At 33.0% G+C, this 22,033-nt stretch overlaps 2 protein-coding genes across 2 annotated transcripts in view; one reads left to right on the plus strand and one right to left on the minus strand.

Annotated features, from left to right (window-relative positions):
- Positions 1-764: 764 nt before the first annotated feature.
- Positions 765-15,503, plus strand: LOC126889525 (uncharacterized). The gene is made up of 2 exons (XM_050657866.1): positions 765-1,044; positions 11,432-15,503. The coding sequence occupies exons 1-2, from the start codon at positions 813-815 to the stop codon at positions 12,343-12,345; spliced, it is 1,146 nt and encodes a 381-aa protein (XP_050513823.1). The 5' UTR covers positions 765-812; the 3' UTR covers positions 12,346-15,503.
- Positions 15,504-17,904: 2,401 nt separating this feature from the next.
- The window catches only part of LOC126890531 (integrator complex subunit 14), a 74,811-nt gene continuing 70,682 nt past the window's right edge, over positions 17,905-22,033 (minus strand). The window contains exon 7 of the mRNA XM_050659536.1: positions 17,905-18,168. Coding sequence (XP_050515493.1) covers positions 17,947-18,168 — 222 coding nt within the window. The 3' untranslated portion in view covers positions 17,905-17,946. The remainder of the gene's footprint in view (positions 18,169-22,033) is intronic.

Consider the following 22,033-nt stretch of genomic DNA (forward strand, 5'->3'; position numbering starts at 1 on the left):
CGTCTCAGCAAGACTACTGAGATTATAGAAGGCATCAAGAAGAGAAAAGTGGAGTATTTTGGACATGTAATGGGAAGTTTCAAATATAGGTTGCTACAAAATCTTATGCAAGTGAAACTAGAAGGCAAACGCAGTCCAGGACGAAAAAGCACTTCGTGGTTGATTTAGGGTGGCAGTGAATAAAATTAAGCTAGCTATGATAGTAACCAACGTTCTGAAAGGACATGGTACATGAAGAAAAATAAAGTATCAGCCCATACCGAAAAAGAATCCTGCGTACGCGAGTGACGAAAAAAATTTTATTTCAATGCCCCCTCCTTGCAAGGATCCGCCGTTGTCACTACCAGGGTAAAAGTGCAAGTGGCACCAAATCAGTTTTGTTTTTTGAGGTATGCTCTAACCAGTCACCAATTTTCATGCAAATCGATAGAGGTTTAGCAAAATAAGAGGAGAAAACTTTTAATGATTGCACTAACTTTCCCCTTTCATCCCTTATTGCTACTTCCTGTATCCACTGAGGTGTCAGCCTGAAAGGGGTCATAAATGTCAATATACAATGGACACACATTTCACAGGAAAACTCCAGATTATTACTTATGACGATGATTTTTCGGCTCTAGCTCTCCGTCTAAATAGTTCTTAAAATTTTAAGAATGTTACTTGCCATCTAAGCGCTCCGACTAATGATTTCTTCAACAGTTCCATAAGTACATTAACACTGCTTTCTGTTTTGTTTTATTCGCTTCTTGTGAGATGCAATTTGAAGTTGAAGTCGAAGCTTTTAGTTTTTTAAACCAGTTTGTCTTGAAGAGATGGGTGAGTCGGCCGTGCAGGACAACAATGCTACAATTTACGAAGGGACTTTTTTAAGTTTAAATAATGATAGTAGTTTAAATAATGTCAGTGATGGTGTTATAGAAAGATTCGAAAATGATCCTTATCTTTTACCGCATTGGGTACTTGGACTATACTTTGGCTTCATTTTAATCGGCAGCATTGCTGATGTTATTTACGTTTTGGCGCTCTCGAGATGCAAAAGGAATGGTATGTATAATGTATAATAATTTTGAGCATTAAACTTTATGATATTTTATGATTTTATTAAGGTATGTGCACTTTGTTCGTTAAATCCAAGATATTTTCGGGATGTTGAATTATTGTGTAATAATAGTACCTATACAATGTGTAGAAGGAAAATTGATTTGAGTGGTGAGAAACCAAGGGTAAATTTCATTTTCAAGTTTCATTTTAGTCGAGTAACAAACTGTATTTTCTCCACGACGAGAAAATGTGGATTACACTTTTTGATAGAGGAGCCTTGAAGAGGAATCTGTTTTCTGCTGAAATCACTTCAGGATATATCGACGCTGTCAAGCCAAAACGGCATAAACGACATTAACCTGATTTTTCAGGAAACACAAAAAACTGATTATTTTTATTTTTACTAACTCTGCTTATCTACAAAGTGACTCAAAAAAATTGGTGATTTTTTTTCAAATTTTATTTGTAAACATTAATGTGGCTGAAAATACTATGTGAAATAAATTAAAAACTAGAAAATGGCGGTTATGTCCAATCAAGATATAACATTGGTGAATATGCCAAACTTACCTCTGGCGTTTACGCCGATCGCATTGTTGTAAGGTTGGCCAAAATGGCGCTTAAAAGGGATATATGCCATTAATGAAAAAAAAAAACGAAAATTAAAAATTGTCGTTTATGCCAACAAGAAAAATTATGAAATTACGAAGATTTTTGATAGGTTTTATTTTTTATTAATCAAAAATACATTCTAAGTTAACAACAAAACCCTAAATTGTTCAAACATGTTTTTGGTGCTAGGATGAAATACTTAACAATAAATAATACTTAAATAGAAGAGCTATACAAAAATTGGTATAAAAATAAAACTCAAAAAACACTTTCAAAGAACAACAACTTAAAAACTAAAAAAACACAAAAATCAGAGGTACATAAAAATAGTTATTTTTTAATTTCTAAAACAAATAAGAAAGTAATTATTCACAAAAAGAACATAAGATTTACTTCTTCTCTATAGTTCAAAATAAAAGTTAATAAAAAAAAAAGAAAAATAACAGAAAAATATTTAACAACTTTAACTTTTAAACAATTTTTAAAAAAAAGTTCAATCCGTTTTATCTTCTATATCTGTTTCATCCAGTTGATCTGGAACTATGTTTTTCATTTTAAGAGATAAATATTCTGCATGATACTCTGGTCTGCTGCTAAGTTGAAACATGATGTGAGATCGTGATTAAATATTTCTTCTTCTGCTGCAACGTCTGATGGTTCCTCAAAGATGATAATGTCATTGCTAAAAGCTGGCTTCTGCAATGTTGGCATTATAAATGTCATAAACCTCTAAGGGGAATATAGGAATATAGGGGAATTATTGCCAGTCTGTATATCATTTTGTGCTGCTTCGGTATATGGTTTATTTTCATTTAGTGCGGCCATTATTTTTTTACTTCTGCTATGCATCTGCAACAAAAATATGGCATAAACGCCAAAAATCGATCGCCATTTTTAGCTACATAAAATTGATTTGAACTATATGCAGTAGTACAAAAAGAATTGTTCATCACACTAGTACAAAGTTACAATAAAAAATTTTAAAATAAACTATTTATTTGCGCAATTTTTAAAAAAGAAACCTGCATAAGAATACCATTGAGGAATGGCACTTGTGTCAACCACGATGTAAATATTTGGTTTTGGCATAAGCGCCTCATAGTTTTTAAAGAAATTCAGGGTGTTTACGCTTCAAAAATCAATACAAATTGAAAATATTGCAGAGGTAAGTAATATCATGTTACTTATCCATAAAAATTGTAAAAATACATACCTTTACTATTATTACTGGACCGAACTGTACACAATGATAATCTTAGGGGCACTGGCGGTTGTGTCAATCAGTGTTCACGTCGACCTTCACGTGCGTGACTAGACTGGCGTTTATAAAAACTTTAAACCAATATTAAACCTATTTCACTTTGTTTTCGGTTATGCCGCGGTGACTGTCTGGTGCGGAAATTAAAATCCTATTTTTTCGTGCATCTACCTCAAAACTGGTCATTTTGGCGTTTATGCCGTTTTGGCTTGGCAGCGTCGATATCTCGTATCAAAAATCACGATATGCACCCGTTGCAAACCTCGTGTTTAATTTCTATTTAACCGAATCTGAAAAAAAATCGAAAATTTTTGCTTTTTGTGCTCATACGAGTATTTTCGGTTATAACTCGAAAGATATTGCTCCTATAAAAAATGTATATGTATACAGTGCGGTGGAATAAGTGTTACCCCCCCCCCCCTGTTAACTTGTTTATTTTAAGAATATAAGCAAAACGCTCGGACAGGTCAATTTTTAAACTAACCATAGTATATTATAGCATCAACGTTTCGAACTTTACGCGATCCCTCTTCAGGTGACAGCCATAACTTTGATTTTTTTAAATGGTAAAATACATCATGTGACCTCATTTAACAGCTTTTGAAATACTGATTTCAAAAATGTATAATACTTTAATCCTTTTTGAGATCGTTGGCGCAAAATTTCCGTCGAACTCTTTTTAAACGCATTTATTTTTTTCGAATTCTGAGAAAACTAATAAGTATTTTTGAAAAATTTTAACGCAGAATGAAAGATTAGATTATTACCGTGGGCTGACAGTCCCTTAGAATAAACAAAAAGTTTCTTTTGAATGATATATTTGAAATTAAAAATCACACTAAACTTTCTCTTTTTTCACCACTGTATGACTTATTTAAATAAACATTATAGTAGTTCTCAGGGACTTTGGACCATCGAGAATACTGTAATATTTCATTCTACGTTTAAACTTTTCAAAAATATTTATTAGATAGTGTTTTCAGGATTCGAAAAAAAAAATGATTGCATTTAGAAAGAATTCAACCGAAATTTTGTGCCTACGCTCTCAAACAGGATTAAAGTATTATACATTTTTGAAATCAGTATTTTAAGAGCTTTTAAATGAGGTGTCACATGATGTACTTTACCATTTAAAAAAATCAAAGTTATGCCTGTCACCTGAAGAGGGATCGCGTAAAGTTCGAAACGTTAATGCTATAATATACTATGGTTAGTTTAAAAATCGACCTGTCCGAGCGTTTTGCTTATATTCTTAAAATAAACAAGTTAACAGGGGGGGGGGGACAACACTTATTCCACCCCACTGTATGTACAAACAAAGTAAAAGTTTCGTTTTTAATTAAATTAAAAATTTAATGTTTAAAAAATAACAATACTTAATTGGGAAAAAAGTGCAAAAAATGGAGTTCTTTTTTTACTATAAATTTATTCTTCCAATTAAAAATATAGGCGAAGCAATAAAGCACTAAAATCGGCCTTACCTCCGAAAAAAATGAAAAGACGATCTTAATAATTCTTTTTGCATTCGATTCGTGAATGTGCCAGGAAACTTTGTGACCCCTAGCCATGATATAAAATTGAAAAACTTCATATACCCTGTTCCACGAACATACGCCTGTCTTGGATTATCGCGACAACGAATATTTTACTGTGCAAATTATGAAGAACGAAAGTTAATTGCAAAATACATTGTTGTTTATTGGAACAATTATTAGAGCCATTTATTTTCGCACTTCTTATGTTGCACACTAAAATATTCGTTGTCGCGATAATCCAAGACAGGCGTACATTCGTGGAATAGCCCATACAAAAAATGCATTCTTAAAGTGCATCTCAAACAGACAATAATAAAAAAAATTCAGAACTCCTCAATTATCGGCGGAAATAAGTTCAATTTTGTTATTCTGAGGTTTTTGGGGTCTCTGAAAACGAATATGACATCGGAAGTGATCTACGGAGTACCTGGTGTCCAGGGTACCTACTGTTTACCTCGTCTTGTAAAGTTTTCGGCAAAAAAATTATTAAAAAATTAGTCAAAAATCATTATTTGGGTGATTTTGGGGTCCCTAACGACGAATATGACATCGGAAGTGATCTCCGGAATATCTGGTGATCAGGGTACCTCGTTTTCTGGAGTTTTCGGCAAATTCATTTAAAAAGTGGTCAAAATTCATTACTCGGGGTTTTGGAGTCTCTGACGACGAATATGACATCGGAAGTGATCTCCGGAGTACCTGATGCCCAGGGTACCTACTGTTTTCCTCGTCATCCGGAGTTTTCGGCAAATTCATTAAAAAAATAATCAAAAATCATAAGTCACGAGATAAACAGTAGATACCCTGGGCACCAGGTACTACGGAGATCACTTCCGATGTCATATTTGTCGTCAGCGACCCCAAAAACCCTCTATGATTTTTGACTAATTTTTTAATGAATTTGCCGAAAACTACCAAAGACGAGGTAAACAGTAGGTACCCTGGGCACCAGGTATTCCTGAGATCACTTCTGATGTTATATTTGTCCAAAAACCCCCAGAGTAATGATTTTTGACTAATGTTTTAATAAATTTTTGCCAACAACTCCACAAGACGAGGTAAACAGTAGGTACCCTGGGCACCAGGTACTCCGTAGATCACTTCCGATGTCATATTCATCGTTAGTGACCCTAAAAACCCCCCCGAGTTATGATTTTTGACTAATTTTTTAATGAATTTTAATGACGAGTTAAACAGTAGGTACCCTGGGCACCATGTACTCCGGAGATCACTTATGACGTCAATATCGTTTTCAGCGACCCCAAAACCCCCTGAGTAACAAAATTGAACTCTTTTCCGCCGATAATTGACGAGTTCTGAATTTTTTTATTATCTGTTTGAGATCCACTTTAAGAATGCATTTTTTGTATGCAGTTTTTCAATATTATATCACGGCTCGGGGTCACAAAGTCACATCATTTGCATATTTCAACTGGTTTTAGAGCAATAAATAAATCCTCAGTTTGTAAGAAAAATTTCACACCCCTTATCTCGGAAACGGTGATTTGCGGACATACTTTTATAAAGCCAAGTGTCATTATTTTTTCATGCAGAATTATCTCTTAAAGTTTGTCATACAACAAGGCTAGTTGTTAAAGTACCAACTTTTTTATTATCCAACATAAGCGAATGAATAAAAAAACATAAGAAAAATATGAGGCTATAGTTGCGTTTTAATTTCAGTATTCTATAAATGCTATAATATTCCACATTGGTGGAATTCCATATTGGGTGACGCGAACTTGAAAAAAAAAAATCACAGTTGGATTGGTACACCCGGTATACATTGACAATTTACCTGTCTAGGAACAATAATATTACAGCGATATTGTTAAAGAATAAGGCTATAACAAATTAAAGAAATCACTTAAATCGGACAACACGTTTAGGAAATTCGAGCCATTAAAAATGACCAATTTTTAAGGCGATTGACATGAAGTTTGGCATACAATAAATAGCTAAAAAATCAAAGAAAAAGTGATATTGTGCCGACGTGTGCTTTTGCCCTGGGGTGAGTTTCACCCCTTCTCGGGGGTGAAAAAATATACGTACAAAGTATGTCCGGAAATGCATCAATTGGCTAATTTTAAGTAACTTTTGTTCTATAGAGTTTTTTCATTAAGTAAATACTTTTCGAGATATTTGTGAGTGAATTAGTTCATTTTTCAACAAAATAACCACGCTTTTAGACGGTTTTTCGCAAATAAATCAAAAAGTAAATGTTTTGATTTTGTCGAAAAAAAACATTCTTAGCAAAAATATAGCCTATAAAAAATTGAAAAAAAAATGGTGTATATATTAGGTCTCTATACCTAGTAGAAGCAGAGTTATAGCTAATGAAAAGTAGGTTTATATTCGTCAAATTCCAAATAGAATTATCCAAAAAGTAAAGCACTTTTTGGGGAAAACGTATTACAACTTATTTAAACTGTTTAAAAAAGCTTTATTTTTGTTTTATAAAAAAAATTTCTAGCGTCAAAAGTAAACAAGTTGTGCTCAAAATAAAGTTAGTCCCTTTTGTTTGGTATAAAAATCGGGAAAATCACCTCCTAATTAGTACCTATCTCAAATGAACTGAATCGTTACCACTTCACAAGTTTCTTTACTCGTGTATGTATTGTTTAATACGATCTGTAAGTTTCTTTGGTTCTTGAACGAGTTACTGATCACAAGTGTATGTATGTAAATTTAGAAAAAGTAAATTTAATCAATTTTTGTCTTACAGAAACACAAAAAATACAAGATATTTAGAAAAGCAAAGTTGACTTTTTTGTTTTTTTATATTATTGGTATCTCTAACAATTTTTAAGTTATTTTTTTCAAAATTAAAAATTTTATTTAAAACCAAATTTTTTCAAAAATACTTTCTTTTCAAATACTTTTCAAAAAACCAAAATTTTTCACTTTGGGTCGATGAAACTTACAGATCATATAAACAGAACATAAGTAAAATAATTTGTGAAGCGGTAACGATTAATTTCATTTAAGTCGCTAATTAGGGGGTGATCTTCCCGATTTTTTTTTTTGCCAAAACAAAAGGGACCAACTTTATTTTGAGCGTAACTTGCTTACATTTGATCCTAGAAACTTGTTATAAAAACAGAAATAAAGCCTTTTTTAAACATTTAAAAAAGTTATAATGGGTTTTCCCCAAAAGTGCTTAATTTTTTGGATATTTCACGTTGAAATATTTCATTAGAAATTTCGCGAATATGAACCTATTTTTCATTGGCTATAGCTCTTGGCATTGGCTTCTACGAGGTCCAGAGACCTCAAGCGTACACCATTTTTTTTTTAACTTTTTTACAGGCTATATTTTTGCTAAGAATATTTTTTTCGACATCATACTTACTTTTTGACTTATTTGCGAAAAACCGTCTAAAAACGTGGTTATTTTGTTGAAAAATGAACATATTCACTCGCAAATAACTCGAAAAGTGTTGACTTGGCGAAAAAGCTCTATCAAATTAAAGTTACTTAAAATTAGTCAGTTTATCCGTTTCCGGTCTTATTTTGGACATCACCCCCAAGAGGGGGTGAAAGTCACCCCCAGGGCAAAAACACACATCGGCACAATATCACTTTTTTTTCTTTGACATGTTAACTATGCGTATGCCAAATTTCATGTCAATCCAAGCGGTTCTTTAAAATGTACAGCAAAAATCGTGAAAGAATGTATACTATAAACTTCACAATGCAATGTCCTAGACCGAAAATCTAAAGACTTTTTACCGTGGAACCTACTTCTGGTTACAATCTGAATCTGTGTTTTCTACAATTTACAAAGCAAACAGACGATGAATAAAGCAGAGGAAAGGGACTCTAAGATATGCAGTCACCTGCCTTCAATTGATCTAGGTGAAAATTCCAAGGAAAGTTGATTCTGCGTACTCTCAATATGAGTAAACTAATGGTAGGGGAGCCCAAGCGGGGATTTTTGCAGTTACTCGAGCGCGTCAGATTATGATATGGGGAGAAACCTAGTACCCTGCAGATGTACCTCTACCATATATTGGCTCTTAACACAGGGAAGTTCGTTAAGGGTGGCCCGAAAAAAAATCTGTCCTTAAAAATACTCGAAATTGTCAGATAAGGATAAGGTTTAAGTAGAGGTATGTACCTACATGCAAAAGAATGTGTATTTAAAAAATCTGACGATTTGAGTAAGGAAATGGGTGAGTCAAAAAGTTTCACAAAAAAAGCGAATATTTCGTGAAATGAACGTCAGATCGAAAAACTAAAAAATGCGTTTTCAATATTTTTCAAAAATCTATAGAATGGTACTAAACATGACACCTTACGGAATAGTCTAGGCGCCAGAGGGGTCACCGTGTCATATTCAATTCTGATGGACAAACTCGACGGTTTCTTATGGATTTTTGGCTGCTGATTACGAATTTCGAGGGGGGATTTCGATCCGAGTGGTCAAAAATTGTTATAAACAATTTAATTGTTTATAAATTGTTTATAAGGCTCTTGCTCATAAACTAAAAGAGATAAAAAAAATGTTTCAAATAAAATTTGTTCCTTAATAAAAAAACGAAGAAAAAACCGTTTACTAAACTTAAATCTAACAATTAGAACTCAAGATATTGTAAAATTAGTGAACAATGCAAATTGAAAATTGCAAAATAAGTATTTTTCGAAGCTTTATCGATCGTAACTCGGCTTCTACGCATGCAAATAAGTCTTAGAAGGTGTTGTTTTAAACCTTAATTAACAGGCTTCCAAGCAAAGTTTGTTAAATTACTTGATCTTCATTTGTTTTAAAGTTATACCCGTTTGAAATTACAATTTTCTTAAAAATATTGTACATTCATTTGTTTATAAGGGTTTCAAGCAAATTTGAGCTATAAACATTTATACTTTAATGAACAATAATGATAGAAAAACTCAAAAGGAACAATTTGAGGTTATGAAAATGTTCATAAGTTTATTTTTGGCCAAGATGTCGATATTTTAATGGCGCGCGCTATGAGGCGCAAGATCGGCTCACCGCGTAAAGGTTCACGCGCTTACTTCTCGATGCAAATTATAATTTCTATGTATACATACGTTATCTTCATTTTTCATTTTTGAAGATCCTAATAAAATTTTATCATATAATTCTTATAATTAAATCATCATACTGTACCTCGTATCACCTATCATTCTATTTACATTGTCTTCTATTTTTTGCACTAAATGAGAAAAAAACATTAAAAACTAATAATATTTCAGAAGTATAAGTAAAAAGTAAGTTGCTATTAATTATTAATACTATTTTTACAAACATTTTTTTCATGCATCTGCAAATCTGCATAGAGATATACGGGGAATATCAGCTTTTTTACATCTGCATAAGTTCTTAGCGAAATTTTAACAGTTACATGGTGGTACAAGTCTGTTCTTGTAGGTAGTAAAACTAAAACTTTTTGAGGCTTCAGAGTCTAATTATCTATACGATATCCATATAAAGTGGATCTAGTTCTTTTGCAGCATCATCAAGGCCCGTTAATTGTGTGTATGCCGCCACATAATAAATGCTCGTTTTATATGCAATGATGATGCTGCAAAAGAACTCGATCCATTTTTATATGGATATCACATATTGGCTCATTTTCATGCGTAGAAGCCGAATTACGATCGATAAAGCGTCGAAGAATACATACTTACTTGACTGTGAGCCAATCTTGCGCCTCATAGCGCGCCATTAAAATATCGACATCTTAGCCAAAAATAAACTTACAAACATTTTCGTAAGCTCAAATTGTTCCTTTTGAGTTGTTTTATCATTATTGTTAATTAAAGTATAAATGTTTATAGCTTAAGTTTGCTTGAAACCTTTATAAACAAATTAATGTACAATTTTTTTAAGAAAATTATAACTTCAAACGGGTATAATTTTAAAACAAATAAAGATCAAATAATTTAACAAACGTTGTTTGGAAGCCTCTTAATTAAGCTTTAAAAGGTCACCTTATAAGGCTCATTTGCATGCGTAGAAGCCGAGTTACGATCGGTAAAGCTTCGAAAAATACTTATTTTGCAATTTGCAATTTGCATTGTGTACTAATTTTACAATATCTTGAGTTCTAATTGTCGGATTTAAATTTAGTAAACGGTTGTTTCCTCGTTTTTTATTAGGGAACAAATTTTATTTGAAACATTTTTTTTATCTCTTTTAGTTTATGAGGCAGAGCATTATAAACAATTTATAAACAATTAAATTGTTTATAACAATTTTTTGACCACTCGGATCGAAATCCCCCCTCGAAATTCGTAATCAGCAGCCAAAATCCATAAGAAACCGTTGAGTTTGTCCATCAGAATTGAAAATGACACGGTGACCTCTATTTGGCGCCTAGACTAGAAATGGGTAGGGTGGTAAATTTAAAATTTTAAATACAAACCCCACGATATTTCGCAAAATTAATATCAGATCGAAAAACTGCAAAATACACTTTCAAAATGTTTGTGAAAAATCTATCGAATGGTACCAAACACGACCCCCACGGAGGTGGGGTGGGGGTTACTTTAAAATCTTAAATGGGTCCCCCAAATTTTTATTGCAGATTTGGATTCTTTACGTAAAAATAAGCAACTTTTATTCGAGACATTTTTTCGAATTATGGATAGATGGCGCTATAATAGAAAAAAGCGATTGTTGGAAATGGAAAATTAAATTAAAAAATGGAAACTCCCCACTAAAATGGAAAATTTTTCTTAACTTTTTTTGGTTTTAGCACCTAATAATCACAACCCAATAGTCCCCATAACGCCTGAGTGACTGCAAATTTAGCTTATTTTGCTCCCATACCATAAGAGAAATTGAAAAACAGTTTATATTTCATTTCGTTTCAGAGACTACCATCATCCCCTTACTTACGTTTCCCTTTCTTAGGGTTCTTCAAAGGGACTATGTGGTCTACTCTGAATCTAAAAGAAAACAAACTGTCTTTTCTAGCAGAATTATACAATTTTTAACATTAAATTTCTTTTTTAGGAACATTTTCACTACTGCTTCAACTAACCGCTGTAGACGCAGTCAGTCCAGTTTTGGCCATGATTGAAATTCTAACCATCAATAACCAGACCTGGATCTTTTCCCACAACCTGTGCCCTATGTACAACGGTACTGAAATCTTAGTTAATTCTCTGCAACTGTGGATCATCATATGCATTAACTTTCATGTGATATCCTTATGGAACCTTTTCAAATACGAATCGAAACGAACGAAGAATCCGTTGGTGTCATGCGATGATGAATCGAATGAATGTTTAGTAACGAAGAGAGAAAGTACAAGAGTTATTAGTATAGATTACAGAAGGAGGAAGGTAGACATTTCGGTGGTAATACCCAGCATTTTAATCTGGTTCTTTTGTATCTCGTTAAGCATACCAAGTTATACATTATCATCTTCTGTTAAAGTTAAAGATAATTATGTCGTTTGTGCTCTATTGGGCAGTTATTATATTCAGATGTTCCAAATATTACTGTTAGTTTTTAGAGTATTACTACCTATACCTTTACTATTATTTTCGCTAATTTTTTTAATTTTAAAATTATCCAAAACTTCTCTTAAGGACGTTAAACAGATACTGACCAAAGATTTTGGCGAACTGAGAGTACTACTAATATTTTGTATATGTCTTACTATTCTATATTTGGCTACATCTTTTCAAAGGAGTCTGATTCATTTTTGGCAGATCAACTCACAAGGTTTTTACAGCGATATAACTGAACGATTCAATGTATCGTCGTTGTATAATAATCATCTAAACATTTCCAATAACATGAGTCTCACAATGCTTCATTACAGTTGCAATACTCTGAGATGTGCACTGTTGTTGTATCTACTGCCAAAATTTAAGGAGGTACTGAATAACAGAGTACTGAGTTGCCATAAAATTGTATGAAACATACTAGACTGTTTAGTTAAAGCAATTTAAAAGACTATAATTTATGTGCCAAAAACTTCAGTATAAGATCTATTGCACCCCAACTGTCATATCCTTGATCAAATTGTATTAACTTTATTTGTTAATAAGGGAGAGTAAAAAATTACTTTCACTTGCTCATTTCTTAATAGGGATGACAACGATGTATTATAGATGCATTAGATACACTTCTCCAAGAAATTAACGCACCAGCTTAAAAATTTGTCATTTTTAATGTCTCGAATATCCAAACCTGTTGTCCGATTTAAGCGGTTTCTTTAACATGTTATAGCCTTATAGGGTTTTTCATCGATTGTCATTTGTTTCCAGCTTCTGTCATATGTTGTATAATCTGTGTATAATATTCTTTAACAATAGGGCTTTTCATTCACAGTCATTTGTTTCGAGCTTCTGTCATATATTAATATACACAGATTATACAAAATATGACAGAAGCTCGAAACAAATGACCATCGATGAAAAGCCCTATATAGCTGTAGTAATATTGTTGCTAGACAGGTAAATTGTCGTTGTATACGTATACCAGGTGTACCAATCAAACTGTGATTTTTTCTCAAAGTTTGCGTCACCCTGTGAAATATTCTGGCATTTATAAAATACTGAAATTAAAACATTTTGTTTTTTGATTCATTCGCTTATGTTGGATAATAAAAAAGTTGATACTTTAACAACTAGCCTTGTTTTTCGTCAATACAGGGTGTTTTTGAATAAGTATGTCCGCAAATGCTTCTTTTCAGAGATAGGGTGTGTTGAATTTTTTCTAACAAACTGACGATTTATTTATTGCTCTAAAACCGGTTGCGATATGCAAATGAAATTTGGTGGGTTTTAAGAGGTAGTTATTGCGAATTTTTTGATACTTATACAATTAGTAATTTAATATCCACCTTATGTGCGCCAATGGTGAACATAAAATTCTTAATTGTATGTCAAAAAATGCATAATAACTACCTCTTAAAACTCACCAAATTTCATTTGTATATCTCAACCGGTTTAGAGCAATACATAAATCGTCATTTTGTAAGAAAAAATTCAACACACCCTATCTCGGAAATTTTTTTATGCGGAATTACCCCTTACATACTCATTTAAAAACACCATGTATTGATGAAAAACAAGGATAGTTGTTAAAGTAACAAACTTTTTTATTATCCATCATAAGCGAATGAATAAAAAAAACAGAATGTTAAGAAAACATTAGGCCATAGTTGGATTTTAATTTCAGTATTTTATAAATGCTAGAATATTCCTCAGGGTCACGCGAACTTTGAGAAAAAATCACAGTTTGATTGGTACACCCTGTATACAATGACAATAATTTACCTGTCTAGCAACAATATTATTATAGCCGTATTGTTAAAGAATAATAGGTCTGGATCCCGCGTATGAAAAAAAAGTTGATTAATAGCAAGCTAAAAATTTGTTAATAGCTTAAGGGTGTCTAGTCGGACAACTTTGATATATGGGAGCACTGGAAAAGGGGAAGTTTTAATTGTGGAACAGGTTAAAAATTTGGAACGGTCAGACCACGAAAACGGCACATGTATTTTGTCCGACAGAACAGACTTAAACTGAACAGAGATTAAACTCTCATGCAAAAATCAGACTGCTATTTATCACCAAATGGGCGTTTTAATAAGTGGAACATGTAGAATATGTCAAATGACAGGAATTATGACAGGTGATAAATAGCAGTCTGATTTTTTGCATGAGAGTTTAATCTCTGTTCGGAGAGTTTAAGTCTGTTCTGTCGGACAAAATAAATGTGCCGTTTTCTTGGTGTGACCGTTCCAAATTTTTAACCTATTCCACAATTAAAACTGCCCCTGTTCCAGTGTTCCCATATATCAAAGTTTATCCGACTAGACATCCTTAAACTATTAACAAATTTTCAGCTTGCTATTAATCAACTTTTTTTTCATACGCGGGATCCAGACCTATAAGGCTATATCATATTAAAAAAATCACTTGAATCGGACAACAGGTTTAGGAAATTCGAGACATCAAAAATGACGCATTTTTAAGGTGGTGCGTTAATATCTTGGAGAAGTGTACATAATAATATCGATTACATACTTTAAAATTGTATCGATATTTTTATATGTATTCAACGTTCGATATATCGGTCCATATATCTATATAAACATAGAAAAAATATGTATATTATATATACAACAGTGCTATAGGCCTTGTAGGCTCCAAAAATTTGGTTATTTTCCTACATTTTTCCGGCCCCTTGCTTTTTCTTTACAATTTCTCACTCCTATTTCTGACGTTCTTCTTTGGACGTCTTCTTCTTTTCTCCCTCCTTCGGTATTGTGTTAACGTTTCGGTTCTCTAGCATTCGTATAATATGACCAAGGCATCTAGCCTTTGTACTATATGCACAAATAAATTACGTTAATATAATTTCAAACGATAAAAGTTTCAGAATTATGTGAAATAACAGAGATTAAGGATTTCACAGAAATTTTTTATTGAACTCATTAAGTCGGTCGTCCAACTCTGTGTAGCAGGTTGTATGTCAATAGGAAATTGTGGCCAGGAAACTGGAGAATTTGTACATATGTTTTAACAATCCATTTCTGGGGATGACGTTATGTATTTAATATTTTAAGATTCGTAAGAATGACCATATGTTTTAGTAAGTAGGTAGGTAGGTACTATTATTGTAAGTAAAATTGAAAGAAGTTCAATTGAATTAAGAGTCTAAATTTAGGTTAAAGTATCGAAAAAGCATAACCAAAATGTGATATTCTAAATTTAATAAAATTCATTAAAATGAAGAGTTACAAACCAAAAGTTGCTTTTTTATATATTTTTTAAATTATTTTTTCATGTAATGATATGTACTGTAGTACTGTGTACTATTCCCAACCTCAAACAAAAGCTCAGTAGGTAGGTATAGGTACTTAAATAAAGTAGATCAAAAAATTTAATGATTGAATGCTATTTCAAACAACGAATGTAAAACGGAACCTATATAGTCATACCTAAAACATCACCAAACAGAAAAGGTAACAAATTTTTTGTTTATATTTGGGAATATGTGCATATCGTTTTGTATTATATATTCTGTGACTCGCTTATCAACCAAATAAACAATTTAAAATATTTTTAATTGTTTTTAATCTACAAAACTATTTTTAAGTGTGGAAAATCTCTATACTAAATTTACGATCAAGATGCAGTAGAAATAAACAAACCAAGACACGTTAAATGTCACTAGGAGCCCAACCGAATCATAATTTACAATGTATATACATTCTAAATTATGATTCGGGAATGCTCCTAGTAGCATTTAACGTGTATTGGTTGGTTTATTTCTACTGTATCTTGATTGTAAATTTAGTATAAGAAGGAACAGCAATTTGGTCCAATCAGTGTGAACGGTCAACAAATAGAAAGAGTAAAAACATACACTTACCTTGGTACGAACGTCAATGAAAATTGGGACCATTCCATAGAAATCAAATGTAGGATAGAGAAAGCAAGATCTGCATTTCAAAAAATGGCTAAGCTATTCTTTCTTTCTTTCTCCCCTATCAGGGTGTCGGATTTGGGATCGCTATTTTAATATACATTCACCCGTCGCTTCCATTCTTTTCTGTTTTCCGCCATTATTTTTAATTCCTCGAGTGATTTCCTTTAACTTTTCCCGCCTCTACTATTTGCTGTATCCATTTTTTTCTTGGTCTGCCTCTTTTTCTTTTTGCAATGTTACTTGCTTCGTGGATTCTTCTCGTAATTCTGTTGGGTTGCATCCTCATCACATGCCCATACCAATTCATTTGTCTCTTTTTTAGTTTATTCGTTATTAGTTCTTGGTTGGCCATTCTCCTAATAGTCTCGTTGCTTAATATATCCCATTTTGTCTTTCCAACTATCCTTCTTAAATGTCTCATCTCCATTGCATTTATTCTGCTCTTATGTTTTTCCAGAATTGTCCAGTTTTCACCTGCGTAGAGCACAGTCGGTATCACTATTGTGTTATATATGTTTATTTTTGTCTCTCTTGCAAGTTCTCTTTTCCCCAGTATTGGGGCTAAGGCATAGTATAACTTGTTTGATTTCTTTGCTCTATTTGTCATTTCCCAGTCTATTTTCCGTCGTTAGTAATGATACTTCCCAGGTATTCGTAGGTTGTCACTATTTCCAGTTCTGAGTTTTTGCATTTTATCTTTATTTCATTATCTTCTTTGCCGTTGATTATCATTATCTTACTTTTTTCCTCGTTTATTTCCATGTTTAGCTCTTCTATTTCCTCTACCCATATATCCATTAGGAATCTGCTAAAGGGCTGAGACTATCTCTTTGTTTAATACCTCTATTCCAATTAAATTCTTCTGATCGTTCCCCTGCTATTTGTACTCTTCCTTTTACCTCTTTGTAAGTACTTTCTATAATTTTTATCAATCTGTTTGGTACATTTATTTTCCTCAAGCATTCAAGTGTCAAATGCTGCTCTTAGGTCTATGAATGCTAATACCAGTTTCCCCCCGTGTCTAAGCATCTTTCGATTAGGTTTCTGATGGTATATATGTTGTCATTTGTTTGTCTTCCTGGTCTAAAGGCCGCTTGTTCATCTCCCAATTTCATTTCTACTTCTTGCCTTAGTCTTTTCTCTATTATTTTCGTATACATTTTAAATCATACCGATGACAGACATATAGCTCTGTAGTTTTCGCAGTTTATATGTTCTCCTTTTTTGTATATTGGTACAATTATGTTGTTCTGCCAGTCTCTAGGGATTGCTTGTTTTTCCCACGCCTCTTTGTATATTGTCCATAGCCAGTTTATTCCCTCTTCTCCCATGTATTTTACCATTTCCGGTTCAATTTCATCATCTCCTCCTGCCTTGTCTATTTTTGTTTGATATTCCTTCTATTACTTCTTCTCTACTTATTTGGTCTATCTCTGTGTTTTCTTGGCCTTCATTTATTACATTGTCAACCTGTGTTACTAATCTAAGGCTAAGCAAATGTCATAATATATCAATACCCATAAAAATCAGGTTACTACGATGTTATATCTTTCCTATACTGTTGTACGGAGTTGAGTCGTGGACTTTCACAAACGCCACCTGCAAGAAAATTGAGACTTTCGAAATGTGGCTTTATCGTCGAATCCTGAAGATATCTTCACGTTACTAATCAGGGTGTTTTCTTGGGATTACAAAAATAAAAAAAGCTGTTGACCACAATAAAAACAGCCAAAATCAAATATCTCGATCATATCATGAGGAACAGCGAGTGATGCGGACTGCTGCAACTATTCTTGCAGGGAAAAGTAGAAGAAAAACGTGGACCAGAAAGGCGAAGGATTTCCTGATTGAAAATTCTACGTATGTGGTTCAACACAACAACCACAAATATTTTCAGAGCAGCAGTGTGCAAAGTACAGATTGCCATGATGGTCGCCGACATCCGAAACGGATAGCCACTACAATAAGAAGAAGAAGAAAACGATTAGTTTCTAGAATATGATAATTAAAAGTAAAAAAATTAAACAATCACCAAAAAATAAAAATTAATTTATATTAAAAATTTTAATTTAATATTATGTACTATTATAATTAGTTTGTAAAGGCATTACATTATATTTGATATCTCTATTTTGTATTTTTCTCAAATCCTCAGCTGCATGTTGTAACTGGACAGCACAATCTGGATGTGCACTTGGAGGTAACTGTAAACATTCTTGTTCAAAAATATAAGCCAATCCGTTTAAAAGATCCAAGAAACCTAAGGATATTGCTGCTTTTCTAAGCCTGTTAAGTTCCTGTAACAGACAAGATTAAAAAATCTACAAGGAAAAATTTACTGTAGCTGGCTGTATATACCCTATTCCACGAACATACGCTTGTTTTGGATTACTTCGACAACGAATATTTTACTATGCAAAATAAGAAGAACGAAAGTAAATTGCAAATTACATTGTTGTTTATTGGAATAATTATTAGCGCCATTTAATTTCGTACTTCTTATGTTGCACAGTAAAATATTCGTTGTCGAAGTAATCCAAAACAGGCGTATGTTCGTGGAATGGCCCATACCATTAACCACAAAACATTTTAATGAAACAATCCTTTATAAAAGGTATATTTATTTAAAAACCCTAAAAGACTATCACAAAACATTTTCAATCTAAGAATAAATTTAGATGTAACAGCATTGATGATAATCTACTTAGATCGAAAAAGTTCTGTGATAGATGTGGGCTTTTGACGGATTTTTTTAAATAAATATACTTTTCATAAAGGATTTTTTCATTAAAACAAGATTACTTATATTCTGATTTTATAGCAAATAACTAAAAGTACAAAATAGTTGTCAGTGAAATTAACTAAAATACAAAACAAATTTTTAATAGTATATTATGCAACGAACATTTAATGATGGTCATTATGAAGCGAGTATGAGGGTTACGAAACGAGCCGTGTGCGGCGAGTTTCGTATAGAGTACGAGCTTCATAATGATAATTAAATGCAAGTTGTATACACTATTTTTTCTATGATCATTCGCAACAAAAAATATACTTATTCAAATTTATTAATTTTGTAACACAAATAAATTCAGTAGTTTGTCAGTTTGACGGTTTGTTTACACATTGAGAACTGTCAAAGCGTGTGTATTTGACTCGCCATTGGTCACTGCGCGTGTACCACCTTTATCGCGAATGCCATATCGCGATTCTATTGGTTAAAAATCTGTATCTTAATGAAAATCAGTATCATAATGAAGTTCATTATGATACAGGTAGTGACATCATAATTGATATATACACTAGACTCGCGATTATCCGAGACTCGGTCATCCGAACCCCTCGGTTAACCGAGGCAAAAGTCATAACTTGTGAGTTACAATTTTCAACCTTGGCGCAACAACCGCCTCAATATCAAAAAGAGAAATAAAGCTTATGCAAAATCAAAGACTTTTTTAAACAGTAATATTGATTAGGTAAATGTTTTTATTATCTTTAATAGACAGTACTGTATTAATTTTGTCATTAAAATATCCACAGTTATTTATTTTTATTTATTTATTTTACGGGCAAGCCCAATTCTACAAAAATACATAGTGTACAGAAAAAAAACAATAACATAATATAATATAAAAAACAGACATACAGAAATATAAATATAATATTAGAAGTAAACATGTACAATGAAATAATATCATAAAACCAAGTTAACAAATTACAGACGCTTCACTCAAATATTGATCCCATGTAAATTTCTTTTAAAACGACTGATGGAGTTGTCGAACAGTTGTAAATTGTAAAGGGAGTTTGCTAAATTCAAGACTCTGGGTACGAACGAAAAAAGTGAATAATTAAACCTGTGGAATGGTACATAAAATGTTCGCACTTGTCTAGTGGTGCGAGGTGGTACAAAAAGTGCGATCTTATTAAGTAGTTGAGAACAACTGCATATACCATTTAAGATCTTGAATAATAGCAAAAGGTCCCTTTGTTTTCTCCTGCTTGCAAGAGAAGGGACCTGCAGTTGATGCTGCCATACAGCGTAATCTTGATAGGTATGAAGCTTAAAAGCAATGTAACGGAAGAAACTATTTTGGACTTGTTCAAGTTTCCTAATGTAGACCAAGTAGTGTGGGGACCACACTGAAGAACAATACTCGAGGTGAGACCTGACCAAAGAGAAGTAAAGAACTCTAATACTGGATATGTTTGTAAAATCACGAGTTGTTCTTTTTACAAAACCCAGCATTTTCATAGATGTTTGAATGACATTGATGATGTGAGTATTGAAACAAAGAGAGTTTTCCAGTGTAATCCCCAAGTCCTTGATTTTATTAACAGTGTTGAGCAATTGGCCATCAATGTAATAGTTTGATAATATTGGGTGGTGAGTACGGTTAAAGTTAATTACATGACATTTGATTGAATTAAGGTTCATACCGTTAAGTGAACACCATGCAGAGAGGTTATTCAGTTCTGATTGCAATATGGCAGCATCATAATGATTTTTTATAACTTTAAAGCACTTCAAGTCATCAGCAAATAGCAAGGCGTTACAATCGTGAAAACAGTTGGTAATATCATTAATAAATATATTATGATTATTTAGTTATTTATTTAGTTATGATTATTTACGTGCTTTTCTATCAATATATAGTCACGGTCCCAGTTACCTCGGATAATCGCGAGTCTACTGTATTATTATTATAGTATGAGAATAGAAAAAGACCGTTATATAATTCATTCAATACCTCATGGTTGGTCCAATTCATTGTTCATAGCAAATTTTCATAAGAAAATGACAGCAAAAAAACCCGTGCTGATTATAGAACTATCAGTTTGTTAATAATAATAATAATATCGTATGGCATTTTGGCCGGGGGGATCCTTTCGGATAGTTCCAGCGCCAATTACATCTTTAACCCTGTTTCAAGTAACTAGTGTCGATGTACACTAGCCCAGGGGGACCGACGGTTTAACGTACTCTCCGAGGTACGGTGAGACGGCTCGTGTCATTATTGGAAATGAAAATGGTTTGTCTTTGGCAGGGCTCGAACCCACGTATACTGGCGTATGAGGCCAGCGATTATGCCGTTACTCCACGGCCGCTCACATCAGTTTGTTAAGCCATTTGTTGAACATTTTTCTAAAGGTATACATGGCCGTATCTATATTAAATGCGAGGAATACCTAAGTGACACACAGTCTGGTTATACTGCCTTGATTAAGAGTATCTACGAAACTGCTACAGTTAGTGTGTGACTTCCTGAAGATACCAAAAATTTCCGAATAGATCGTGGTATTAGGGGGTCCGGACAAATAATCCCGGACAAAAAATCCTTGGACAAAAAATCCCCACAACAAATCTCGGACAAATAATCCTCACAAATTTTTTTGGACAAAATATCCCCACGAAAAATCCCCAAGAAATATGTGCTGCCGAATAGTTCTCCCGAAATTTTACCAAATTTCGAATTCCAATTCCATGCCGAAAACTTCAAATTTTACATGACAAAAAATGTCAGTTTTTTCAAAAATCTTTCATGGCTGCCCGGGTAGAGGCCAGATGGGAGAAGGTCTGTAGGACGGCCTAGAAAAAGGGAGAAAGATGCAGTCAGACAAGATCTGGAGAAAATGGGAGTGAGACAATGGTAAATAGTGGCAGGACCGACAAACGTGGAAAGCAATAGTAAACGCGACAAAGACTCTCGAAGAGTTATAACGACATTGATGATGATGATGATGATGACTAAATATTCTTGACGTTAAATTTACAAAAAGGAATAGATTTTTTTGCATGACTATCAAGATTATCGTTTTCAAGACGAGCAGTTATCATCACGAATACGCAATGTTTTGAACATAGTTATTCAAAGCAGAGTGAGCAAAAGATTTGAGCGAATAATTCAACATGCTTCCCACAGCCTTATCTCATTCCCCATGTCTTCCACGGTTTTTAAAAAACTCACACTCTTTTGTCATGTAAAATTTGAAGTTTTCGACATGGAATTGGAATTTGAAATTTAGTAATTTAAATTACAATTCATGCTTAACACGTTGACGGACAGTGCGTCAAATGTATAAGCAAGTGTTGTGACACTATAATATGTATTTTGCAAAGTAGAATAGGGGAAAATGCAACGTCTATAGACGTTGTGTTAC

The sequence above is a fragment of the Diabrotica virgifera genome, chromosome 8 (assembly GCF_917563875.1).
Source record: "Diabrotica virgifera virgifera chromosome 8, PGI_DIABVI_V3a".
Lineage (NCBI taxonomy): Eukaryota > Metazoa > Arthropoda > Insecta > Coleoptera > Chrysomelidae > Diabrotica > Diabrotica virgifera.